This window comes from Bos indicus x Bos taurus, chromosome 17 (assembly GCF_003369695.1).
Source record: "Bos indicus x Bos taurus breed Angus x Brahman F1 hybrid chromosome 17, Bos_hybrid_MaternalHap_v2.0, whole genome shotgun sequence".
Lineage (NCBI taxonomy): Eukaryota > Metazoa > Chordata > Mammalia > Artiodactyla > Bovidae > Bos > Bos indicus x Bos taurus.
The window spans coordinates 17123610-17151311 of record NC_040092.1 but is presented as its reverse complement, the minus strand read 5'-3'; the positions used below and the strand labels follow the sequence as shown (position 1 = coordinate 17151311).

Genomic DNA, 27702 nt, shown 5'->3' with positions numbered 1-27702 from the left:
CTCCGGCAGCTCAGAGGGAGATGAATTCGGGCCTTGACGCTGCCGTAAATCCTTTAAATCTTAACCAGAGGAGGCCCTGGATATAAAGCGGCTCGTTCCTCAGCATGACCCACCCAGATGTCTGCGTCTTCCGGCAGGTGGCGCGGGTCCTCACCTGTGGCCGAGATGCATCCCATCTGCTTTGAGTGATGCGAAGTCTCTCTTCCTAGTCCTTAGAAACTCCTGCCTATGTAACTACAGCCACTGTGTTGATTATGCTCATCGTCTCTTAACGCTCACTGTTCCTGCCCAGAGGCAGTTCTCTGGAAGCTCGTAAGAGTCACTTCTTGCCTGGGACTCCCAAGAGTACAGACGAGTCCATATCTCCTTGCCCTGTCCTGGATTTGTCCTGTAGATCTTTGCAAGGAGATGGGGGGGATCAAGATGGATTTGGGATAAAATTAAACTGACATCTGCAAAAAAAAGCAAACCCAACCCAAAAAACAAACAGGTGAAAAAAATGGTGATTGTGGCCTCCTCGCTTACTGGGTTAGAGAAGTGATCGAGTGTGAACCCAGCCTTGCATGAGAGGAGTGACTTAGCATTGGTGACTGTCCTTGCGAAGACCGGTGTGCTCCCACGCGAAGAAACCATGGTATTTCCAGCCTAACCTTTTGGCGAGTTAGTGCCAGCCGGGACCACCAGGTGGTTTCGGAGGTGGCTTGAGACGAGATTACTCCTAACGAACCCCCCACGGGCCTTTTTTAACATGTTGCTGTGTCTATTTCAGATGGAGCAGGAAATGACCCGGTTACATCGGAGAGTGTCAGAGGTGGAGGCTGTGCTTAGTCAGAAGGAGGTGGAGCTGAAGGCCTCTGAGACTCAGAGATCCCTCCTGGAGCAGGACCTTGCTACCTACATCACAGAATGCAGTGTGAGCCTTCCCCCCAAAGCCCCCTTCCCTCGGAGGTGGCACTTCCTGTCGTGTGTGTCTCATCCTGTTTCATGACAGCATCATGAGGCACATCACAGCCAGGGGCAGAGAATAGAGAGGCAGGACGCACGAGCAGGACCTGTGATGTGCAGAGTAGCGTGCGCCAGGTGTGAGGGCCTGGAGACAGGAGGTCAGGCTCAGAGAGTCCAGGTAGGAGCCTGGAGACAAGCATAGATGGCCTTGCAGAGGGTCTCACATCTCCCATCCCAACCTCTGTGGTCTACCTCGTGTCCTACATGATCAGCCTCAGGAACCAAGCTCCAAATAAGGGCAAGAAAATATGTTTTGAATTTGCCCCAAATCCACTTTCTATTGCCTAGAACCAGCATAGCAACAAGAAAACTCAGGCTTTAAAACCCAGACCCTCTTGTCATTTTTTACCATGTGACTTTTTTTTCTTTCCTTCACAAGAGTAGACTGTCTTCTCCATTGTCTTGTTAAAAATTTTCATTCAGGTGTTTCTTAATGTACAGTCTTAAAAAGTTGAATCACACATTTTTCAAGTGTTTTTTCCACAAGGGAGAGGAAATCTATAGAACGTGGCTGATTAAGAATAACTGCTATGTTTCCATTCCAGATTTGGCTGCCTTTCAGTGGTGGGTGAAGTTATTCAGCTATGTATTTCAGATATATATTTCAGTGCTACTGAAGCATTAAGGGAACCTTATGGATGAAAGGTGTCCAGGAAACGTAAGCCAGGAGGTGGAAATAGATTGTTTGGAGTCCTAAATGATACCCGGGCAGAGAGTGAAGTCATTGCTACTTTGAAAAGGGGAGATATACTTGACAGCCCTCGAATTACTGATATTCCAGAAGAGACTTTTTATCCATTCCAGTGATGGTTTCATGGCCAGGGGATCTTACTGGTTTTCAGTCCTGTACATACAAAGTAAGTATCTGCTAGGCCAGGTAGGAGACAGGTGGCTGCACTTTCAGGCCGGATCCATGAGGTCCCAAGGAGTTTGAGATGATGTTTTCTTGAACCAGGGGATTTTGCAGGATGAAGCCTGGAATTCAGCAACCCACTGGAAGCTGTCGTCGTGGGTCCGTCACCCGAAACCGTCTTGGTGTCTGCGAAGCAGCCTGCAGCTCCTTTAATGAATCTTTTCAACTAGAGCAGGATCCATGGGGCATCCCTATTAAAAATTTTTGCTTTCCGCAGAGCTTAAAGCGAAGTTTGGAGCAAGCACGGATGGAGGTGTCCCAAGAGGACGACAAAGCACTGCAGCTCCTCCATGATATCAGAGAGCAGAGCCGGAAGCTCCAAGAAATCAAAGAGCAGGTATGACTCGCTGCCTGGGAGCAGGACACCAGCTCAGACCTCTCATTTCAGGGGAGGCATGTTTGAGGGACAGAGAAAGGGAAGGAGGGAGGGGAGGAGGGGGAGAGAAAGAGGTATGTAGGTCATTTGGAACTTTCAGATTCCAAATGGAACTTTTTCAAATTCCACATGGTTTATATAAATGTTCTAGCTCCTTTTGAAGTCTGGACCCCACCATGACTACTCTTTTTCAATCAAAGGTGTAGGTTTAAAGCAGTGGTGGTGGGCAGACTGCAGCCTGTAGGGGTGAATCTGGTCAACCAACCTGTTTTCCATGACCACAAGCTGAGAATGATTTTTGCATTTTTAAATAGTTGGGGGAGGAATTCAAGAGAAGAGTTCATGACGTGTGAAAAGTATATGGAATTCAGATTTCAGTGTTTATATAAATAAAGTTTCGTTGGAAGACAGACACACCCATTCACTTAGGTACTGTCTGCGTACTGTCTGTGGCTGCTGACCATGCTTCACTGGCAGAGGTGAGTAGCTGTGACAAGAGATCACGTGGCCTGCAAAGCTGAAATTGCTTCCCATCTAACTTTCTACTGAAAGAGTGCCCATTTCTGCTTTTAAGACCATTAAAATAATTTTTTAAAGACGTTTTCATAGCTTTTTAGATGCACTTTACGTTTTTGAGAGAAGCCAGGATAATTCATAGTTTTGCTTATCTAAAGATGTATCCTAGGAGGGGAGTTTGAGCAGTTAAGGCTGCGTCAGAATTAACACGGCAAATCTCTACTACATAAAGCCCTCCCCTCTGTGATCAGAAAAGAAAATCCAAACCTTTAAAAAGCCTACTCTCTTTTTTTTTCCCCTTTCCTTTTCTAAAAGAGTTTTCTTTCTAGATGGTTCATTTCTATTTTACTTCATTGTTTCCTTTTTAGCATGGATTTTTTTTTTTGTCCTTTGAAGAAACCGTAAATAGAAACTTTAATGAAGAGAATGCAGTGAGCAATTGGAGAGCTGAATTATCAGCTGCCAGGCAACTCTCATTCACTTCAGAAAATCTAATGGAAACAGTGATGGAAATGAACATTTTTGTCTCCGGGTAGCGCACACTTAGCCATCTGGGTGGTTGCTAATGCAAGAAACTCTTGAAAATAATTTGATTCATTAACTATTCTTTAAAGAAAGAATTACTGTTTTGCTTGTTTTTTTTGGCATCGTCTCATTATCACCCTAATATTTTTTAAATCATTTGTTAATATCCTCCTGCTTGATAAAAATGTTCTAAATAAACGTGCCTAGGAAATTGTGCAATCCAGTGGTCAGGTTTCTGAACAGTACTAACTCAGAGATCTTGAAGGTTGTGCCTGCAGCTTGGAAAAATCCACTTTGACAGTTGACTCGTTGCCCTTTTGTCCACACCATTTTTCCTCCTAATTTCAAGAAGTAGGATTCTTTTTCTCCCATTAGTTCCATGTGTTTGGAAATTTGCTTTTGGTGGTATCCTGGGGAAATGAAAGCTGTGCTTGGCCACCAGAGGGAGCAGCTGGTGTCCCTGAAATTAAATAGAAACAGAATTTTCAGGACATTTTGAAAAGGTATATGCTGGTGGTTGAGTTCAAAGAAATGTCCTTTGTGATTCATATCACAGTTGGCATCCATGTGGAGTTTTAGATTTAATGACTGCTAAGCGTTCCATTTTGGGGGAAGAAAGCTTCTTCGTTTCAGATTTTATTTTTCACTGGAAGGAGGACTTACTAAAAAAATGACCCTCAGTAAGCTTGATGAGAGTGGAATGTTTGCAGTCCAGGAGAAATACTTTCAGTAAACTCCTAGTATTTGGGTTGTAGCCCGCTGATTCCTCCCAGATTTGCTATTTATTCTTCTCTCTTCCTCCCAAAGCCAATTTCTGTACCTCTGTTTATTTATTTTAAATGTTGCTTCTACTTAGCTATTTAAGAAAGTTCGAACTAACCTACAATTGCAGTCATTTCACATACCAGAAGGGTAATACTCAAAATCCTTCAAGCTAGACTTCAGCAGTACGTGAACCAAGAACTTCCAAATGTACATTCTGGGTTTAGAAAAGGCAGAGGAACCAGAGATCAAATGGCCAACATTCATTAGATCATAGAGAAAGCAAGGGAATTCCAGAAAAACATCTACTTCGGCTTCACTGACTACATTAAAACCTTTGACTGTGGATCATAGCAAACTGTGGAAAATTCTTAAAGAGATGAGACTACCGGAACACCTTACTGTTTCCTGAGAAACCTGTATGTGGGTCAAGAAGCAACAAGTAGAACTGGACATGGAACAACGGACTGGTTCAAAATTAAAAGGAGTATGATAAGGCTGTATATCATCACCCTGCTTCTTTAACTTATATGCAGAGTACATCATGTGAAATGCCAGGCTGGATGAATCACAGGCTGGATTCCAGATTGCCGGGTGAAATATCAACAACCTCAGATATGCAGATGACACCACCCTTATGGCAGAAAAGTGAAGAGGAACTAAAGAGCCTCTTGATGAGGTTGTAAGAGGAGAGTGAAAAGGCTGGCTTGAAACTCGGCATTTAAAAAAACAAAGATCATGGCATCTGGTCCCATCACTTCATGGCCAATTGTAGAGGCTAAAGTGGGAGCAGTGACAGATTTTATTTTCTTGAGCTCCAAAATCACTACAACAGTGACTGCAGCCATGAAATTAAAAGATGCTTGCTCCTTGGAAGGAAAACTATGACAAACCTAGACAGTGCTTTAAAAAGCAGAGACATCACTTTGCCGACAAAAGTACATATAGTCAAAGCTATGGTTTTTTCCAGTAGTCATGTATGGATGTGAGAATTGGACCATAAAGAAGGCTGAGTGCTAAAGGATTGATGCTTTTGAATTGTGGTGCTGGAGAAGACTCTAGAGAGAGTCCCTTGGACTGCAAGGAGATCCAACCAGTCAATCCTGAAGAAGATCAATGCTGAATATTCATAGGAAGGACTGATGCTAAAGTTGAAGTATCAATACTTTGGCCACCTGTTGTGAAGCGCTGACTCATTGGAAAAGACTCTGATGTTGGAAAAGACTGAAAGTAAAAAAGAGAAGGGGGTGGCAGAGGATAGAGATGGTTAGATAACATCACAGACTCAGTGGACTTGAATTTGAGCAAACTCCAAGAGATAGTGAAGGACAGGGAAGCCTGGCATGCTGCAGTCCATGGCGTTGCAAAGAGTTAGACACGACTTAGCAACTGATCAACAACTTAACTAACCCCAATGGAGTATTTGGATTTGGTTTAAAATAAAACACCTAGGGACTTTCCTGGTGGTCCAGTGACTAGAACCTGTGCTTCCAGTTCAAGGGGCAAGGGTTCAATCCCTGGTCAGGGAACTAAGATCCTGTGTGCCATGAGGCACAGCCAAAATTTTTAAGAATTTAGAAAACACCTAGATACGTCACATGATAGTCAGATTCATGCTCCATCACTACTAGTAATTGCTGGTTCCACCAACCCCCCCACCCCTCCTTGGAAAGAGAGACAGAAATTTGGGTAACATAGAAGGCATTTGAGTTTTAGGACTTCTGATTGGTCCTATTCAATCAAAATTGTAAAGCTCCATTCCAAAGAATGACTTGAGGCATGACTCAAAAGTTGTTCACATTTCCCCATTCTGATCCTGTTCAGCTATGTCCAGCACTGAGCCCACGCTGAGATTCGGACAGCTCTCTCTCAGCTGTCTTTGGAAACGGACCTGATCATTATCTCTGAGATTTTTCTTGAAACAGGGATTTGGTCAGCTGTTGGATGTATAGGATTTCCTTGAAGTAGCTGGCAGAATAACAGTGGCTCAATAAATGAAGTAGAATTCTTTTAGATATCTGTAGCAGGCTGGGTGCTCTGGGAGCTCAGATTGCTGACAGAGGTGTTGCCTGATTCATGCTCTCCTCCCCTTGGGCGCTGACAGCTCTGGACAGAGAGATGTTTAGGGCGGGGGAGGGGGTGGTGTTGAAACAGTGTTCTGTCCTTGCTCTTGACAAAACACAAAAACCATATTCCCTTTTTGCTGAAAGTTTACGTCAGACAAGGGAGCTCAGGGATAAAAGATGACCAAGACTGACTCCACCTGTCTGCTTCCTCCACAGTTTGGTATTTGTGCTTGTGGGCAGCTCCGTTGGTACTTTGGATTTTTTAAAATCAGGAGAAAAGAAATGGAGTTTTTAGGTAAAAGAAAGTATTTTCATAGATAATGTTTTTATCTTTATATATTTATATATATATATAAATTTTTTTAATGGAGAAAGGAGTCCAGGACTGCTTAATACTAGAGCTATGAACTTCCTGATGTTCAAGCTGGTTTTAGAAAAGGCAGAGGAACCAGAGATCAAATTGGCAACATCTGCTGGATCATCGAAAAAGCAAGAGAGTTCCAGAAAAACATCTATTTCTGCTTTCTTGACTATGCCAAAGCCTTTGACTGTGTGGATCACAATAAACTGTGGAAAATTCTTAAAGAGATGGGAATACCAGACCACCTGATCTGCCTCTTGAGAAATTTGTATGCAGGTCAGGAAGCAACAGTTAGAACTGGACATGGAACAACAGACTGGTTCCAAATAGGAAAAGGAGTTCGTCAAGGCTGTATATTGTCACCCTGTTTATTTAACTTATATGAGAAACGCTGGACTGGAAGAAACACAAACTGGAATCAAGATTGCCGGGAGAAATATCAATAACCTCAGATATGCAGATGACACCACCCTTATGGCAGAAAGTGAAGAGGAACTCAAAAGCCTCTTGATGAAAGTGAAAGGGGAGAGTGAAAAAGTTGGCTTAAAGCTCAACATTCAGAAAACGAAGATCATGGCATCCGGTCCCACCACTTCATGGGAAATAGATGGGGAAACAGTGGAAACAGTGTCAGACTTTATTTTTCTGGGCTCCAAAATCACTATAGATGGTGACTGCAGCCATGAAATTAAAAGACGCTTACTTCTTGGAAGGAAAGTTATGACCAACCTAGATAGCATATTCAAAAGCAGAGACATTACTTTGCCAACAAAGGTCCGTCTAGTCAAGGCTATGGTTTTTCCTGTGGTCATGTATGGATGTGAGAGTTGGACTGTGAAGAAGGCTGAGCACCGAAGAATTGATGCTTTTGAACTGTGGTGTTGGAGAAGACTCTTGAGAGTCCCTTGGACTGCAAGGAGATCCAACCAGTCCATTCTGAAGGAGATCAGCCCTGAGATTTCTTTGGAAGGAATGATGCTAAAGCTGAAACTCCAGTACTTTGGCCACCTCATGCGAAGAGTTGACTCATTGGAAAAGACTCTGATGCTGGGAGGGATTGGGGGCAGAAGGAGAAGGGGACGACAGAGGATAAGATGTCTGGATGGCATCACTGACTCGATGGACGTGAGTCTGAGTGAACTCCGGGAGTTGGTGATGGACAGGGAGGCCTGGCGTGCTGTGATTCATGGGGTCGCAAAGAGTCGGATACGACTGAGCGACTGATCTGATCTAATCTGATGCAAGTTATAATAAGTCATCATACAGCCCTGGCTGAGGGGACTAGAAAAACCCCAAGTAGAGGGTGTGCCATCTCACATCATTGACTCTTGTTTTATTCTGTGAGTTCAGATAATTGTTTAGTAGTTTATAAAGACCTTTGGTTATGTAACCCAGCACCACCCACTTAGTGAGCCTCGTCCAGAAAACCTGGTGCCCCATGACTTGTAGAATTAACCCTCAGTAACAATGCAGCTGGTCCTCTGTATCCACGGTTTCTGTGTGCATGGATCAACCAACCTCAGGTTGAATTTGGTCCTGGAACCAACCCCCTGTGTATACCGAGGGATGACTATATGCTTTAGTGCTCCGTTTTGTGCCCCTCCCCCCCTTTTTTCTGCTTTCCTCTGTACCATTAACACAGAGAGATGTGTTTCCATGAAAACTACCCATTTTCATAAGGATGTCATCTTCGCTTTAGTGTGCACATGGGGATTGCCTATTACGGTGGGATGAAGCTGTACTGTTACTGGCGGAAGAAAAGCATTTTATTGGTTAAAAACATATCCTTGCTCAGTGGATCTCTCTTGAGTCATTTCTTGGGAGAACAGATCTTAGAGATGATCACTAGATGTTGTGAAGGTCAGAGACGGTCTTAGTTCGATTCTTTATTCTTTTCATTTTATATCCTCCACCCCCACCACCTTGGATTGGATAAACTTTGCTCATTCATAAACCTTATGTGTATAGTCTTTGGTTTTGCTAACAGAGAATATTTTCGTGCCCTGCCCTGAAGTTTTCAAAACCACTGTTTATTTCTCATGGTAAATCAGTTTTGGAAAACCTCAATCAGATGTTCTGATTTTAGAAATTCACTTTGAGAAACGTTGGGCTGTTGGGATTACTTTAAAGGCTTTTGCTCGAGGGAGCAAGATAATTCTTTCCTTGGAGTCTTTCTTACAAGTTACTTTGACCAGAACCAGTGTTTCCTGACTCTTCCAAATTTCAGGGTGACTTGCATCTCAAGAGCACCGTTAAGTTCTTCATGCAGTTTGGGGCCCAGAAAAATTAATGGTGAGAAACTGACATGATGAGTTTTACCTTCTAAGAGTCTCTCCATTGAGATTTTCAATTACCCCCTTGTGTCATCTGAAAGGTTAATTTTAAAACTAGGTACCATATTTAATTATGTTAGGCACATGTGACTTCTAAAGGACAAATCTATATAAATGATTACCCTTGGGGAAAGCTTTGCGTAAGCAGATTATCGTGGTTGTTTAAAGTACATCCCTTGCTGCTCTCTGGTGTTACAAAGGCCTTAAGGTTCTGCACTTCTTGTACGGTATTATTTGCTCAAAGGATCTAACTGTATATAAGCACATGTGTTCCAAATGGTGTTACTAGTGCTACATGATCTACACGAAAACAGTTTAAAGATTTAATACTCTTCTCTCTCTACTTACCCTCCGCACACCTCACCCTCATCCGCATCTTTCACCTTTTCTTTGGGTCCATTCTCCGCTGATGTCTCTTCACAGTGTCTCCTCTCTGTGGTTTTCCACCTTCACTTCCCATCTTTCCTTTCAGGAGTTCTAAAGGCCACCTTTCTTCTGTTGCCTCCTCTTTAGGAGTACCAGGCTCAAGTGGAAGAAATGAGGTTGATGATGAATCAGTTGGAAGAGGACCTGGTTTCGGCGAGAAGGCGGAGTGACCTCTATGAATCGGAGCTCAGAGAGTCTCGGCTGGCTGCTGAAGAGTTTAAGCGGAAAGCAACAGAATGTCAGCATAAACTGATGAAGGTAGCTAGCTCCCTTCTGGGAGGGAGTTTTGGAGGTAGATTCCTGGATGATCTTAGCAATAATAAAGGGAATCCTAGCTTAATAAGTGTACATTCGAGAAGCCATGGGGTGCCCTACAGAGTTCCTGGTGTTGATTAGAGAAGGTAACTTAATTTTTTATTATCGTCCTAATTGTTTTGGCCACAGAGACCAAGAAAGTATAGCCTGTAGTGTTGTCTTATAAGATTTTTAGGTTCTTGAGAGTTCCCAATATGTTGTATCTTTTAAATTACAGGCTAAAGATCAAGGGAAGCCTGAAGTGGGAGAATATGCCAAACTGGAGAAGGTATTTTCCATTATTGGTATTGGGATTTGGGCAGATGGTCTCTTAAATGGGCTTTACAGGTGGCGCTAGTGATAAAGAGCCCGCCTGCCAATGCAGGAGATACAAGAGACAAAGGTTGGATCTCTAGGTTGGGAAGATCCCCTGAGGAGGGCGTGGCAGCCCACTCCATCGTTTCTGCCTGGAGAGTCCCATGGACAGAGGAGCCTGGTGGACCACAGTCCCTAGGGTTGCAAAGAGTCGGACAAAACTGAAGCGACTTAGCATGCACACATGCAGTCTCTTAAATGTTGCTCTCCGTGGTCTGTCATTGGTTAAGAATATATTTGCAGTGAACAGAAAACTCTCTTCTGGGTTTATTTTGATGATCAGTCTCTGGATGACCAGGTTTAGCTTTAGCTATGGTTCTAAAAGGGGGAGAAGACACCTCTTTTTTTTTTTTTTTGTCATGCCCTCTCACAGTAACATACAAACCCAGATACTCAGTAAAACAGATGGAAAACTTTACTGTTTTAAAGTACAGGCGATTTCGGTTCCCTTTTTTGCCGTCTGTATGTGTGTCGCTGGTTCTAGAGAAACGGTCCACATGGAGGTTTACACTGAGACATTCAAAGGCTTCTCTGATAGGCTGCTGTTCTTCTTCTCCATCAGTAGGTATTATAAAACAATAAGACCCCCACAGAAACCTCAAGAAAATAGGCCTGTGGTAAATCTAGCAAGACCTTAATACCAATGTGCCTTTTGTTTTATTTCCTGGGATTTTAATTACAGATCAATGCTGAGCAGCAGCTCAAAATTCAGGAGCTCCAAGAGAAGCTAGAAAAGGTAAGCCCAAGGGGATATTTGGGGGAACTTACCTCCCATTTCGGAGAAGGCAATGGCACCCCACTCCAGTACTGTTGCCCGGAAAATCCCATGGATGGAGGAGCCTGGTAGGCTGCAGTCCATAGGGTCGCTAAGAGTCAGACACAACTGAGTGACTTCACTTTCAGTTTCCACTTTCATGCATTAGAGAAGGAAATGGCAACTCACTCCAGTGTTCTTGCCTGGAGAATCCCATGGACGGAGAAGCCTGGTAGACTGCAGTCCATGGGGTCGCACAGAGTCAGACACAACTGAAGCGACTTGGCAGCACCTCCCATTTCCAAGTACTTTTTCTTGCCCTATCCTAGAGGGTGAAAGATCAAAGAAAGAGAATTAGTCACCCAGCACTGAGGGAGATTAAGCGGGGTGGTGAGCTATTACCTGAAAATATCAGAGTTCTGAATATACTTTCTCTTTTGGGGACGTGTCAAGCAGTATTTGTTTAAACAAACAAACCAGAAACCAAGCTCTATGAGACTGTCAATTCAAAGTTCAAATTGTACTACAACAAATCGCAAGAGGCTGGCTCCTCTCCCTTCAGGGGACCGGGTTCACATCTTGTTCATGACCCAGGCGGCTTTCCATCAGAGACCGTTGGCAGCCTTCCTGTCCATTGGGAGCCTGGAGGAGCCAGGAGTCCTCGAGTGGTTGGGGAGGAGGGTGGGTGTGGTTTATGGTTTCTGACACAGTGAGTGCTAATGGCCCTTCCTTTGGGTGAACTGGGGAAATGCTAAAGAAAGGGCCAGAATGAATATGGCCTTCAGGAAGGTTTGTGAATGTGTTTAAAAGAGCCCTTTAATTTTCCTCCTCCTCCTTTTTAAAGCTGTGTTTTTGAAAACATATAACATTGACTTTACCATCTTAATCATTTTGAGTGTCCGGTTCCTTAGTGTGTTAGATATTATCTCCATTGTATAGCAAATCTCGAGAACTTTTTTCTCGCAAAACTTACACTATCTGTTAGATGCTAACCACCCCTTTAGTGAATGCCCACCCTTGGTAACCCTTCCTTCCTTTCTTCCCTCCCTTCCTGTCAGTGTATTTTATTGAAATACAGTTGATTTACAATGTTGTGTGCCTACGCTGCACAGTGGAGTGATTCAGTTACACACATATGCACATTCTTTGTCATATTCTTTTCCTTTATGGCTTATTACAAAACACTGAATATAGTTCCCTCTGCTATTCAGGAGGACCTTGTTTATCCATCCTATATATATATATATATATATATATATGATATATATATATATATATGATATATATCACTATATATCATAATTTGCCTCTGGTAATCTACTTTGCTTGTATGCTTTTGACGGCGTTAGACACTTCCTGTGGGTGGAATCATACAGTATTTGTCTTTTTGTGACTAGCTGTTTTCACTCAGCACAGTGTCCTGGAGGCTCATCTATGTTGCAGCATGTGGCAGGATCTCCTTTTCAGAGGCTTCATGGTATTCCATAGCTGGGATGATCCACTTTTTCTGTATCCATTCATCTGACTCCTTCCTGCCTATTCTTGAGCTCACTTCGGAAGGCCTCTCTCAGCTAGAAGTTTGTGTGAGGACTCATGTCTTCTAGGACTCTGCCTGTCCCCTGTAGAAGAGGGGAGCAACCTATACATGTCAGCCACAGATGTAATTCTAAGTTTTCTAGTGGCCACATTATAAAAAGGTGAAAACTCTTTGAATGATACAGTTGTCATAATGCAATATATACAAAATGTCATCACAGCATGTATTGATATTAAAACATTTATACTGCTTCGGTTTTTAAATGAATTGAACTTTAGTAAACTTTAAAATTGATTTCCTAGTCACACCAGCCACATTTCCAGTGCTCACTGGGCACATGTGGGGAGCAACTCCCACACTGGCCAGTGTGCAGGTCTCCAAGCTAGAGTTTCCTTGCCATTTTCACTTTTTCAAATGATAATTTAAAGTGAATGCATGTGAGGTTGGTGGTTTACAGTCTGATCTTTATCATGATGCTCAAGGAGCTGCAGTATAGTTAAGACACAAATAAAAATTAACTTCAAAAGGTTAATTAAAAAAAAAAAAAATGACTTCCCTAACATGAATTTTGAGCCACTACAAACTCTATGGTGGTTGTGCCCTCTGATAGGTATTTCTTATTATTAAAGGTTTAAATTACAGCTTTTATGTTGTATTGTTATAAAAGTTAATAGTAGAGATTCCCCATAAAGAAGTTGGCAAGTGAGATGATTAAATAAGGAGAAAATTAATGCTCTGAGGTAAATACATTAATACTTGGGCAGATAAATCCAAGACTTTTTGTTTGCATTTATTCCAAAATATTGAATCTAAGAAGCTAAAGTTTGTCCAGTATTCCATTATCTTCTGTACCCCAGGAAATAAAAAAAAACTCTGTCAGTTTTAATTGTAGGATGCATTATTCCAAATTTAGTGATGTTAAAAAATATAAGTGCACCTTAGAATAGATGAAATACAGAATAAAATGAAAAGTTTGTTTGTGTTTTGAAGAATGGATAAAAATATCCATTCAGTGTGACCCGATTTTTTTTTTTTCTGTTTAGGAGATGATCCTCATCTTTTTCTGTGTCTAAACTGGGCCATCTCACCCGTCCCCCCCCGCCCCGCTTCTTCTCCTTTCAGGCTGTGAAAGCTAGCACAGAGGCCACCGAGCTGCTGCAGAACATCCGTCAGGCGAAGGAGCGGGCCGAGCGTGAGCTGGAGAAGCTGCACAACCGTGAGGACTCCTCCGAGGGCATCAAGAAGAAGCTGGTGGAGGCCGAGGTGAGCAGGGGGCCTCCAGCCCCTGGGTCCTGCAGTGCCTGGCCTCTGGCCGTGTGGGGACGAAATGGAGGCACCGCCTGCTCTCTGCTTGCCTTTGTTCAAACCACTTTTCCTTTCAGCCCATTCCTCTGAACCCGAGAGGCTTGGGAATGTTTTCCCCAAAGGGGAGAAGCTTTTGTCACAGAAGCTACGAGTAGAAAGATGTTTTGATAAAAACCTTTGCTTCCTGTTTGCTTTCCTCTGACCCACTCACTTGTGTGGGTGGACTCACGTTTATCTAGGTGAACTGTGACGCCGTCCCTGAGGTCTCCTCTTCCTTCCCTCTGTACCCTTGCTTTTCCTTGACTTTTCCTCCCAGCAGTGATAATAACATAGTAAATTTCGAGGCTTCAGCTGTGACCTGTGTGTGTTGGTAACTCCCAGATCTGTATTTTGGGGCCTCTTCTCTCCCTTCAATTCTTTGTTGTTGTTGTTGTTGTTGAAACCAATTATATAATTATGCAGAAAACACATGAGTGTCTTCTCATTGTTAAAAAAAAAAAAAAAATCACAGAACCAAAGAATCTAGAATCAGAAGGGACGTTTCCCCTTACTCCCCTCCAGCTTCCCCCTTGCCTGGGTGATGGTTCCGTGGAACAGCTGTGCCATAGTTGACTTAACCATCCCCCTTTCCTGGGCTTTCTGCTTCTCCCTATCACTGTGCTGGTGGTGACCTACTTGTCCACAACTCTCTGGGGCCACCCTCACCCACAGTCCAGGCAGTATTTCCCACTGCTCTCCTGACATGTTGCCTGGGTGTCTGAACAGTGCCTCTAACCTAAAATGAACTCACTTCCCCAACCAGCTGGGTCATCTTCTCAGTCTCCTCATGCCGGTCGGGCCATCATCATCCATTCACCCCAGGCTTGGAGCCTTGGCACCGTCTGCTTCTCCCTGGGCCCTGCCACTTCACACATCTTCAGCCCTGCCAGTGCACCCACACTGTCCCCCTCCAGTGTCCCCCACTGGCCATTTCTGCAGGCCTCCTCACAGTGCAGGTGCTCTTCCTCCCAGCTGAGCAAATGCACTCATTTCTCGGTTTTCTGCTTCCAGTCTCACTTTCCTCCCAGTTAACTCAGAAATGTCAGACTTGTGGACCTCCGGCTCCAGACTCATCATTACCCCTTGTACCATCCCAGAGTCATTAGTGCTTCCCTATGTCTTAGATCCATGAGACTATCAGCCGTTTGACCCACACATGCTCCCCTTGCCATGTTCTCCTGCTTCCCCCAAACTCACCTTATGCAGCAGCCCCTCTATGCTCTACCTGGGGCCTAAGCTGGCCACCTCTGTGCTGTTGCTGCTGCGCCCGTCTTTATTTGAAAGGCCTCCCCTCTCCTCCTGGCCCTCTCCCCTCCAGCCCGCCGCATCGGCCCCCTCCACAGCTCACATCTCCTTAACTCCTCCCCTCACCTGCTCAGTTCAAAGCTCTCTTTCCTGCCTGCAACCTCCTGCAGCGCTCCATACCTGTGTGCTTCATGGCTCTGCCCCTTTTCACCCATTTTATGTTTACTTGCCTTTCTCTTAGCTCTTCCAAGGGCAGGCATTCTGTCGACTTCCTCTGGGTATTTTCCAAGATGCCTAGTGTGCTACTTTGCAGATAGTAGGTGCTTGGTAAATATTTGAATGAATGAATGCACTCTTGTAACCTACACAAGCGAGTACTACTCGGATTCCAGAACCGTGTCTTCCTCGCCGTGGCTCTGGGTGCCTGCGACTTCTCTTACCTGCCGCGAGCGTCCGCTTCCCGAGGGTCCCGTCCCTCGGCACAGGCGTTGCGCCCGCAGCCGTCACCCCATTAAAACTCTCTGATTGATTCACGATCTGCAGGAACGCCGCCACTCTCTGGAGAACAAGGTAAAGAGGCTAGAGACCATGGAGCGTAGAGAAAACAGACTGAAGGATGACATCCAGACAAAGTCCCAACAGATCCAGCAGATGGCTGATAAAATTCTGGTGAGCAGGAGCCAAGGTTGGCAAGTTCAACGATAACAGGTTGCAGAGGGAAGGGGGTCCAAAGAAGAAGCAGCCACCGGCACAGGGGAGGTTGTCGCCGAGCAGGCGAATTAAGAGGAAGTGGTCTTAGCGGATGACACGTCAGAGACTAGCATGAGTAACCTTACAGGTTGGACTTTTCAGCACTGGTAACAGATCCGTCAGTATGTTTTTTTTTTTTGCTCTGTTTGCTACTGCCTGACCTTTAGAAATACGAACGTGCACACGCTGTCATCTCCAATACATTTTTACAGGAGGATTTACGTACTCCTATCAGCAGAGTTTTGTATGGCTGTTAACACTGCAAATGCTCATTTAAAAAAAAGAGGGGTAGAGACTCAGGGCTTTAAGACTAACACTCAGATCCTCGCTTTTGCAGAGGAAAGAAGTTAGTCACGCAGAATTGTTTTTCTCTGAGTAGTATTTGTCATAGATCCATGCTCACCCACTCACTTTCTCTGCTACAGTTGGTTATTATTCTTATTATTATTTTCACTTTCCTTAGATGTAGCAGATCTTTTTTTTTTTAGGTTTGTAATCACAGTTATTCTGTTTTTGGCTCTGATCAAATTAACTTGATCAAGGAAGGCTTGGGTGGTACTTGCCAACGTGTTGGAAGTTTTGCTCCTGCCAGGGTGGAAAGCAGGTGAACCTTTAAAGGACTCTCCTTGAATTTCAGTCCCCAAATCAAGAATTTGAAGCCACTTTGGGGAGTGTGTTCATAGCCCCTTCCTTCCCTGCCCCTGGGAGAGACTCTGGAGTAATCGACCTTTCCTCTCCACCATAAAAAGGCAAGGTGGTAAGCAGGGTGCTTCCCGCCTCCCTCTCTCTGTCTTTCTGTCTCTGCATCACTTCTGGGAAATGAGTCACCAGCAACTATATGAACTCCAGAATGACCGAATTATAGGCCTATACTAAATACCAAACAAAACCCAATAAAAACCTGATGCTTCAAATCTTTACATCTCTGTCTATATTCATGAGCATATGGGTATTCTTGAACAAATAGATGAAAAGAGAAATCAGTTAAATTGTTTTGCTTTGACACACAGTCTTCATAGATCCGTCTATACACAAAGGCAGATGTGACTGTTAGTCTACTCTCTCTGTTCTCTCGTTCCGTCATCCAAGTTTCTCTTGGCAATTGTCAAGTGTGTGAATTTTACCGTGAGTCAAGTGAATTCCCACCGAGATTCCACCACTGCCGCCTCTTGCTTGGTGCGAACGACGTGGTTAAGTCTCTTGTGGTTGCAAAGTGTTTCTCTGTTTAATGGTGATGTGTTCATTCATTCATTCAACAAATATTTAATGAGCTTCTACTATGTGCCAGGCACTATTCTAGGAGCTGGAAACAGCAGTGAACCGCAGTGTTTGCATAACAGGACGGAAGAGTCTGATCCAACACATGTAGAAAAGATAACGTTTTAAAAAATGACAACAACAACAAAAAATGCCAAAATGCGAAGAAGTCAGATTTTAGAATGTCCGCTTTTCCAAAGGTTCATTTGCAATTAAAACGTCGGAGTGTAGAGTTCTGCATTCCTGGATTATATGTTGCAAACTCCCGTTCACTCATGGATCAGAAATTTGGTCTCAACATTGTGAATCTCAGATGTCTGAGTTTTCAACCTGTTTTCAGTTTGATTTTCATTCCTGTGCCATCTTAGGAGGACTGAAACTAAGACAATTATCAAGTGATTTCTAACGTAAAGGAAAAGTAGCAGATTTCTTTTTCCAAGTGTGTCTTATGACCTATCCTAGTACCTTTGTGGTTGTGACTTCATTTATCAGAAAGTACCTTTGTTCAAGAACCTGGTGCTTAGGCTGTTAATAAAGTATCTGGAATAGGAGCAAAGAGGGGTCCTTAATACTGTTACATAATGATGATGCTCAGAAAGTCATCTCAAATGTCATTTGCATTAAAGTATTTGCTATTCTGTTAAGAACTTTAAAAACAGATAATTGGGGTTCTCATTATAGCAGAGTCTTTTGCTTTAATAAAAAGACCTCATTTCTGGGGATCCTTTAATATACCTAAAGCCCTTAAAGTATGTTTTTATTACTTAACATCCTATTTACATTCAGTTTTTCAAAATGACATCTGTTAGATTGCAGTAGATCTTGTGCACCTGGTTTTAACATTGAATACTTTACTGGCCCCCAAGTCAAAGTCAGTGCTTGCAGACTCAGAATTTCAAAAGCTTAATCAGTACCATTTCATGTGTGTGTGAATCTGAAAGTATTTTTTCCTTCATTTTATGGTCATATCCTGTATAATTTCCTCATTCTTCAAATTCTCATAATTATTTCCATTTCAAAGAAAATCTTGAATATAGTGTGAAGAGATGAAAACTTGGAGTAATGACTTTTGATATTAGTAATTAACTAATGGGTCCAGATTCATAAGAATTAATGTAGAGGCAGATAGTTTCACTTAGAGAATATTTCAGTAAATTGAATGCTGCCTTTTATATGACCAGTTTATAATATGTTGCAAATGAATTGGTATAATTTCCAAATGAATTTTGTTTAAAAGCAGAAATCTTAATAAGAGAATGAAGAGGACTTTACATTTGAGCTGTTTATATTACTCCAAATTCTCTTCCTATCTTCCACATATGTGTACACATATTTATGTCATTTTTAGTCAATTTTATGTTCTGCCTTCTTCCCATTAGTGTTACATCATCTACACATGATCTCATATGAACGTCTCTAGATAGTCACATTCTCCATATTACCAGTCAGTTAACATAATCATTCAAAACTCAAAGTGTTTGAATTGTTATATTAGTTTTCCTTCTTAGCTAGGGTTCCTGTCCAATCATTTTATTAATGAGGAAAATATAAAATTTTTTTATCATTAAAATAAACAAAGTAAATTGCCATTACTTTTCTTGTTTAAGGCTGTCATTGGAGCAACAGTTGCCTGAGGTTCAAGATAGTGGTCAGGGGCTTTGCACTGTATGGAATTTTGAAATTGTGTTGCCTCGTTACTCTCATTTCTCTAAGCAGAGATGAAGAGCTGCCTTTGACCTGTCACACTGATAGATTTCTGATCCCAGCCCACCAGCTGTGTGTGTATGAGTGTGAGTACTTGGACTTGGAAATCCCAGGGCCAAGGCTCAGTGGCGGTTTCCTTCTCCAGAATCGTAGAGGCTAGTTGTGAGGAAACACATGCCTGTTGTCTCTGGTGCCTGTGCCAAAGCCGTGCTTCCTCTGAATGTCTGACATGCGTCGGCTCTGCCCTTCCTTCACACACCTGACCGTCTCCTCCTTTTTGTCTAGGAGCTGGAGGAGAAGCACAGAGAAGCCCAGGTCTCAGCGCAGCATCTGGAGGTGCACCTGAAACAGAAAGAGCAGCACTATGAAGAAAAAATTAAAGTAAAGACACTTTCTGGTTTTCTCTGCCCTTCCTCCTACAGCACCGCGTAGCTCCTCTCTCCTCCCAGGTGCTTTGGGTCACTTCTTGCTAGAACAAAGGACTGTCTGGGGTAAATGCTGTCCTCAGGCCATGATGTGGGGTTTTATCCATGGAGGGGGTTGGATATCAGAAGTTCAAAAATAGTTTATTTCAAAAAATTTGGTCATTGTGTATTTTTAAATATTTAAAGATATCTTTAATATATTAAAATATTTAAAATGTCTTTAATTTTAAAAGTATAAAAATAATAAATCTTTAAAATATTTTTTGACCCACTGTCACTCAGTCCATGATAATTTAGATTTAGACAGATTCATCATTTCTTGGCTTTTAATTTCCTTCTTGCATCTTAGACCTAGATCTTTGTCTTTTATATAAAGTGTATCCTTGAGGACTTTCTTTAGTGGAGATAATGCTGGTACCAGCCTCTATGTTTTGTGTGTCTGAAAATGTCTCTGTTTCTTCCTAGTTCTTGAAAGATGTTTTGACAGGGCATAGATTTCTAGGTTGGCAGTTATTTCTTATGATACTTTTTGAAAATATCATTCCGTTGATGTGTTTGGCTTTTATTATTGCAGTTGACAGTCAACTGTCAGTCTAACTGTTGCTTTCTTTGAAAGCAATCGTTCTTTTTTCTTTTAAAACTTTGTTTTGTCTTTAATTTTCTGAAGTTTTACTGTGCTAAAACTTTACATGTAGACAGATGTAGAGTTATTTATTTATCCTTCTTGAGATATACTGGACTTCGCTGCTGCTGCTGCTAAGTCGCTTCAGTCGTGTCTGACTCTGTGCGACCCCATAGACGGCAGTCCACCAGGCTCCCCCGTCCCTGGGATTCTCCAGGCAAGAACACTGGAGTGGGTTGCCATTTCCTTCTCCAGCGCATGAAAGTGAAAAATGAAAGTGAAGTCGCTCAGTCGTGTCCGACTCTTGGCGACCCCATGGACTGCAGCCCACCAGGCTCCTCCGTCCATGAGATTTTCCAGCCAAGAGTGCTGGAGTGGGGTGCCATTGCCTTCTCCAATACTGGACTTCGGAATATATTAAAAAAAATTCTGGAAAATTATTGGTCATTATGTCTCAAATATTGCCTCTTCCTCTTCTCTCTTTCCTTCCCTTATGAGAATTTGGTTAGGCATGTGTTAGGTTACCGCTTGTTTTTTGGTGCTGCATTCTGGTTAAGCTCTAATTGATTTTCCAGTGTACTAATCCTTCCCTGTCTAATCTGCCGCTAAACTCATCCATTGAGTTTTAAATTTCAGTTAGTGTATTTATTGGTTTCTTGTCAGTCTGTTTGGTTCTTTTCCAAGTTTACTAGATTATTTAAGACAAGAACTTTTTATTCCCTGCATTCATTTGAAGCTTATCTTCTGCTTCTTTAAACTCATTAGCATAGTTATTTTTCCATCTATAGCTGATGATTCCAGAATCCGAAGTATCTGAAGGTCTGTTTCTGCTGTTGTTTCTCCTGGTTCTTTTTTATGGTGTCTGTCTTTTTGTGTGCCTGGTCAGCTGCTCATTTTCCTTGGCAAATTAATAATGGGGATTCTTTGAGACCTTGAATGAAAATGTGTGCCCACTTTGCAGGCATCCCTGGGCTTTGACTTCTCTATTTCCTTACCCTTTGAAGCAATTAAAAATGAAGCTCAAGTTTTTTTCAGCAAATGCCTCAAGTTCAAAACAGCTTTCTGCGCTTCTTACCTCTCTGGGTTTCTGCTTTCACTTAGATTTTAGTCTGTAATTTCTTACTCTTTTGCCAATTTTTAGGTACTTTTGGAAAATGTTTTTCATATTCTATCTAGCATTTTAAATCATTTTTTGTAGAAGAGCTGGCTTAAGTAATCCAGTCCACTGTATCAAATAGTGAATTAAATTATTTCACTTATTGACATTATTATTTCATTTCAGTTTTTAGTAGTAAGTTCGGTGACTAGAAGTGACCACTAGCCTATTTCCTTTTAAAATCACACCATATTTTCATTGTGATTTTGGACCAAGCCTTTAATTATGTCTTATGTTCTTGAGAATCAGACATTGATTGGTCATTACATTTCAAATACTGTTATTTTCCCTTCAAAGTCGGACATTGAAGGAGTCTTTTAATTTTTGTGATGATTGTATTACTGGTTTGTTTGCTATCCTCAAAGAGTTAGCTGTTCCTATTTTGGGGAACAACAAGTATACATATTCAATTAGCAGCACTATTCTGGCATCCTCTCTTTCACCCCTGGGGTTCCTTTTGGTTATTTTTCATTGAAAGAAATACAAGGAAAGAACCTAGAATGGACTTTAGTTTTAGTGTGAATGCCTGCCTTCATACATTTTCAACTTTATCTGCCAATTTTTGGTTTTAGTTCTTACTGGCTTCTAGACTTTTATCTTTGAAATAAACTACCTTTCAGAAAATTATGAGAATGTTTACAATTGTCCACTGGCACCTTTGCATGATGAAAATAACCTTTGCAAAATTCATTCTGTAATTTGGGTGAGTATATTGACTTTCCTGTCAGAAAGCCATGTTTTATCTTAAATTGATATAAATGGCTACAGTGGAATCTCTGATTTCAAAGAAATTCCCTGCTTCCCTCTCAGGCATTGTCTTGTTCACCCTCCTGCCAGTCTGACCCCAGCAAAGCCAGGATGTGTGCCATTTTGATAAAGGCTTGTCCCTTCTGGCTCATACTTCTTTGCGTTGGTATTCATTGCTGCCAAAATGGAGGTCTTATTTATTTTTTTAATATTTATGTTCATTATTTATTTGACTGCACAGGGTCTTAGTTGTAGCACGTGGGATCTTTTAAGTTGAGGCATGCAAACTCTTAGTTGTGGCATGTGGGATCTAGTTCCCTGCTGCTGCTGCTGCTAAGTTGCTTCAGTCGTGTCCGACTCTGTGCCACCCCATAGACAGCAGCCCACCAGGCTCCCCCATCCCTGGGATTCTCCAGACAAGAACACTAGTTCCCTGACCAGATATCAAATCTGGGCACCCTGCATTGGGAGCATGGAGTCCTAACCACTGGACTACCAGGGAAGTCCTTGGGGAGGTCTTATTTTGAACAGAGTCATTCTGAAAGTGGGCTTCATTGCTTTTTACTTCATAAGCAGAAGACTCCTTGTGTAGGCATTATGTGTTCTCTGCTACCTTCTAGGTGGCAAGAACTTGGCTTTATAGATCCTAGAGAATATTAGAGGGAGATTTGTTTTCTTCTTTCTTCCCTCCTGGCTTTATGAAACCATTTCTTTTTAGTCAGCTCTGCTTTGTGGCCCTGTTTTATCCCCTGTAAGGCCATTTTGGTAATAATTGTGATCATACCCCAGATTCGGTCCTTTACTTACTCGTAATTTTAGAATCGCATCCTGACATCCAAGAGAACGGGCGGCTTATCCTCTTGAGGTTCATCCCTCCTCCCATGACCCCGTCCTCCACCTCTTATTCTTTTCTACCAACTTTCACTCTGTTTTATTCATCAGTCAGTTCTCGTTTAAAACCCTCTTTGAAATTGTCCTTTTCTTTCTTTGTCACGCAGGCCCCCTCCCTGCTCACTGGCTCTTTTCAGGGACGATGTCCCCATGAGCTGTGAAGGGCCCTTCACAATAGACAGTGGGAAAGGCAGATTTCAGCTCCCATCTGTGACCCCAATTCTTTGGGCTTTCTTCCCAGTATCAGATGTGGTGTCATTCAGAGAAGCTCAGTGATGAGAAACACAGGGTCAAAGGCTTGGCAAGTCATGATGTCGCCTTTCTTCCTCTCATTTTCGCTGGTTGTTTTGGCAACTGATGGCGCTCTGTGTGTCCCTCGCAGAACATTAGATCAAGCTGGTGGATGGTGACACCATTACTGTTTTATTTTTTCCTCTTGGGAACACTAGGTGCTTACAGTGGCATTCTCAGCACTGAGAACACATGATTTCTCTTCCCCTGGGAAAGATTTCTCTTTCCAGTGACTTTTTCTTTTTTTTTTTTACCCCCAGCTGGATCAGAGGAAAGATTGGAGGAAAGAGGTTCCCCCACCCCCATGCCGTCTCTTCAGTCTATTGACTCCCCACCTACTTTATCAGTAGGCAGAAGCCTCTTGTCCCTGGTTGTTTCTGAATGTCAACTTTCCGTGGTCACACAGGTTTCCTCAGTCTTCAGCTTTTTATCCTTCCACTCCCAGTCTGGAGATAACGAGATTATTTCTGTACAAATTAAGAGCAAGCATTGTTCTGAAAACTGCTGGCACGTTGACTACTATAATGTTGCCCCTAGGTACTAGCTGCAAATCATAAGATCTCTAGAGAGATCTTTCCCCTCCACTGCCCTCATTCTGGTGTCCACCTGCACTTTGACTATCCGTCTCTGGTCTTTTTGGCCGCTAATTTTAAAATAAATTCTTAGTTCAGGTCCTCTAGTTACTTGCCATTTGATGATCACGCTTGACTTCTTAACTTCTTCCTGGCTGATACATCTCTGCCCTGGAGTTGGGGAAGCGCGGCTTCTCCGGTGCTTTTCCTCTCCTTTCCTACTTTTCTCCGGTACCTCTTGTTAGTCTTCTGGGCTCAGGACGCTAACTTCTCCTTTTGTTTCCCCTCAGGTGTTGGACAATCAGATAAAGAAAGACCTAGCAGACAAGGAGACACTGGAGAACCTGATGCAAAGACACGAAGAGGAGGCCCATGAGAAAGGCAAAATTCTCAGCGAGCAGAAGGCGGTAGGTAGACGGAGTCGCAAAGGCGGTTTTAATGGGAGGGATTGTGAACCATGCCAGAAATCATGGGCTGGAGAAGAGTCCATTTGGTCTGTTTTATCCCATGGAGTCTGTCACTAACAGAAAGCTCTCTCTACAAGCCCTTCCTCTTGTAAAACGTGGTGGTGGTGGTGGCTTGTGGCCAGTTTTGCCTTTCATACCCTTCTTTAAGAACTCACGCTGACCTGCATCAACTAGAACCGTGAGTTTTAAAACGTCCCCCCGATAACAACCCTGGTGGCCCTTGGCCGCAATCAGACATCTTATTTCCTTTCTAATCCCTGTAGGCAGATGTTTTCAGAAACTGCAGCTTAAAAGATTCCCTTGTTGTGCTTGTTAATCTGCTTATTATCTCAGACCCTACTGAGATTTTTCACATCAGAATCTCTAAAGGAGGGTCCTGGAAAGTGATATTTTTAACCAGCAAGCCCCTTCCCTCCCCACCTTTCCCGTCCTGGCCAATTCTTATGATTCACTAAGTTGGGGAAGCTTTGATGTAGAGAATCTAGGACAGTAAGGGCTGGGTGAGAAGGAATCACTCAGAGAACGACAAGCCTGTGGGTGATAAGAACAGGAACTTGCAGATGCAAGGTTTAGAGGCTCCTGCAGGCTCAGGTCACATGCGGACAACACGGGGATTTAACGAGGCCTGTTGACTTAGGGAATGCCAGGTTCCTCAACAGGTCCTCCTGCATGTGTTTCCTGCAGGTCCCTCAGCTGCTGGGGGGATGTGCAACCTCTGTTGATAAAATGAATGAGTGCCATCCCTGGGGTTGTGAGATCTATGCCCCTCAGGGTATAAGCTAGTTGAGTCTCTGGTCTGATGGTCCTGCCTTTCAGATAATCCTTCTGCCTGGCCCACGTGGCCTGTGTTATTCTCACTCCAGTGGCACCATCTGTGTGCAAGGTTCCAAAAGATCCCTTGTGTTTCAGATGATCAATGCTATGGATTCCAAGATCAGATCCCTGGAACAAAGGATAGTGGAATTGTCGGAAGCCAATAAACTTGCGGCCAACAGCAGTCTCTTTACCCAGAGGAACATGTAAGTATTCAGATTCTAACTATGTGCCTGATTCCACTCTGATCCTGCCTCCTGGGGCACAAATTCTGCTCTTCTGTGTGGTGGAGCCGAAGTGGATTTAATGACTCCTGTTCTGGGGCCCAACCTCTGTATGCTTAGGAAGCTTTGCCCCCTCTGAAGTCATCTCGCTCTACCCTGTCCTCTCTTTTGAGCTGGGTTTTCTCAAATGCTTCAGATTCCCATCCCATCACAGAGTGTTTTGCTCTCTCTAACGAGTCTATTTATAGCTGGCTTCTGGAGAGCTGCCATCCTTGTTCCCTAGACTTGCATCCTGTTATCAGTTGGAGGTGATCTCCAGTGTGCCCAACTGTGAAGCTGGGCCCTGGGGTGTGAGTTTAGGGGGTTCAGCAGGTACTCTCCTGTGATCCAGGAGCACTTTGATCTTAATCTTTTCCCCCAAAGAATTACAATCTCCAGGATTTCCACCCCACCTTAGATATGTCCCTTTAGAGACCTTAAACATTCCCATCTTAGTTTAAACCTGCTTGGTAGGCCACTGTCTGATGTTTGAGTCATTCCAGCTTCTAAGCAGCCTGTGGTTAGCAGAAGTGGAAGGAGTATCATTCTTTTTCCTTATGACCCCCTTTTCCCTAGGGCCCATCTCAATGAGTCATTAGGGTGCTCTTGTACTCAGGAGGCCCTTCCTGCTGTCCTGTACAGACTAGAAAAATAAAAAGGTCTACCAAAAGAGTGAAATGATAGTATCCCTTGACCATACTTAAGCTCATCAAGAAGGGACTCTGAACAGTGGGGACTGAGTGGGCCCCAGGTCCCCTTGCTGGAGTCATGCACACGAGGCCAGGTCTGGACAGCACTAACCACAAGTGTGGTCCATGTAACTGAGACACACCTCTCTCTCTGTTTCTGCCTGTCCTTCCAAGGGGGGACATGCTCACCTCTAATGAGACTGTGATTTTGCTTGGCTCCTCCTGCCACCCCCACCAGGAAGGCCCAGGAAGAGATGATTTCAGAACTCAGGCAACAGAAGTTTTACCTGGAGACGCAAGCTGGGAAATTGGAGGCCCAGAACCGGAAGCTGGAGGAGCAGCTGGAAAAAATAAGCCACCAAGACCACAGTGACAAGAACCGTCTGCTGGAGCTGGAGACCAGGCTAAGGGAGGTAAGAGTGAAGGGTGACCTCCCAAGGATATTTGTTGGAGCACCAGAGACCCCAGCCAGCCAGGTGTCAAGCTCAAATCAATAGCCATCATGGATGGTGGTGAAGAGTGCAGTCGGGACCACAGGGGTCTGGGTTAGAATTCCACCTCCACTTCTTAGGAGTTTGACAGCCTCAGGGCTGCTCCTTTATCAGGTTACGCAAGGATGACGTAAATTGGTGCACCTTCAAATGGGGGCAGAGAGATTCCTCTGTCCTGGGTCATGGAGGATCACCTGACCGTGTCCTTGCTTGGAGTTTAGCACATAGTATGGCTTAGTGACAGAGGTTTCGTGGCAGTGGGAGACTAAATGAGAAATCTGAACTTTAGGTTTGTTTGATGGAAAGTGATTGTTTTCAGAGGGATAAAGTAGCTGGGAAGGATAGCCAGGTTTGGGAAGGGAAATCTCACACATTTAGTTGTGAATATTTTGAGGTTGATTTAAGCTGTGACTTGACATCACCAACTGTGTATTTATTAAATGCCTGCCGTTTGCCAGTTAGTAGCCTGATGGACAGTGGTGACAAGATAGACCCACCCTTGATCTGTGGGGCTGTCAGCCTAGCAGGTTGGCTTAGTAGACACTGGCAGAGACAGAACTGGAACTCAGGAGAGAGGTTGTTCAAAGTGGGACATCCCAACTGGGTGTGATGACAAGGGACTCATATTTGTGATGGAATTCTTCCAAGAGTGTATAATCTCTGTTATGGCAAAGACGTTAAGCAGACCATCTTTAGTTAAGGACTAAACCATGAGGAAATTCTGCCCTTTAAGAATGTCGTCTTTGTTTGTACTGGAGTATTAAGTGAGGCCACTTCTCTGAAGGAGCAGGGTTGGCAGTGTGTGGATCCCTCTCTATTAAGACCACGTGGCCTTTGTGTTGAAATGCAGATTCCTGGGTAGCTTCCTCTCTCAGCTTTTTTAATTGAATTGAGTTGAGCAGTGACGGGCTGAGGAGCAGGGATTTGCATTCTTAACAAGCACCCTGGGTGATGCTTATGCTTCCGGAGTTTGAGGACCATTGTTCTTGGTTGTCCAGAAGCCTTAGGCAGTGGTTTTACTTTTCTTATCCAGGCTATATTTTTACTCTTCAGTAAGTTTAACCACACTTCCCTGTAGCGTCAGCCTTAGCAGTGTGAGTGTAAATAACTCAGATTTCTCCGAGCGTGGGAACATTGGCTAACTGTCTTTTGCTTTCCCTTCCCGTAAGTGTCTCTCTTCTGTGTCTGCCCTACAACTGTTGTTCCACTGGGCGTTAATCTAACCCAGGGAGGGTGTGTTGCTTTATTTTTGAATCTGTATAGCTAGCCCCGCAAAGGGTGGTGTGAGAAATTTAGGACACTTCCAGAGAGGTTCAGGGCTGTATGTACTCTAGGGGAGTCTGGAGTTTAACTTTATTGATTTATTTTTAAAATTTTTATGGGATGATTTTTATAGTTGCTTTACAGTGTTGTTGTATTAGTTTCTGCTGTACAACAGAGTGAGTCAGTTATACACATATCAACTCTTTTGTGTTCTTTTCCCATATGCATCATTACTGAGTATTGAGTAGAGTTCCCTGTGCTTTACAGTAGGCCCTTATTAGTTACCTATTTTACATATAGTAGTGTGTATATGTCAGTCCCAATCTCACAATTTATCCCTCCTCCATTCCCCCTGTCAACCATAACTTTGTTTTCTACATCTGAGTCCGTTTCAGTTCTGTAAATAAGTTCACTTGTACCTTTCTTTTTAGATTCCACATGTAAGTGATATCATACGATACTTGTCTTT

General features: G+C 43.2%; 1 protein-coding gene across 10 annotated transcripts in view; it reads left to right on the top strand.

Annotated features, from left to right (window-relative positions):
- Positions 1-27702, top strand: part of CIT (citron rho-interacting serine/threonine kinase) — a 175324-nt gene that overhangs the window by 92511 nt on the left and 55111 nt on the right. For 6 of the 10 annotated variants that reach the window (XM_027566752.1, XM_027566753.1, XM_027566751.1 and 3 more), the window contains 11 exons: positions 770-913; positions 2136-2255; positions 9371-9541; positions 9816-9866; positions 10635-10688; positions 13366-13506; positions 15376-15501; positions 18829-18924; positions 23538-23654; positions 24624-24733; positions 25718-25892. In XM_027566752.1, coding sequence (XP_027422553.1) covers positions 770-913; positions 2136-2255; positions 9371-9541; positions 9816-9866; positions 10635-10688; positions 13366-13506; positions 15376-15501; positions 18829-18924; positions 23538-23654; positions 24624-24733; positions 25718-25892 — 1305 coding nt within the window. Of the gene's footprint in view, positions 1-85; positions 635-769; positions 914-2135; positions 2256-9370; positions 9542-9815; positions 9867-10634; positions 10689-13365; positions 13507-15375; positions 15502-18828; positions 18925-23537; positions 23655-24623; positions 24734-25717; positions 25893-27702 lie in introns of those variants that run through there. The other 4 variants (XM_027566756.1, XM_027566755.1, XM_027566754.1 and 1 more) reach the window with 2 other exon arrangements.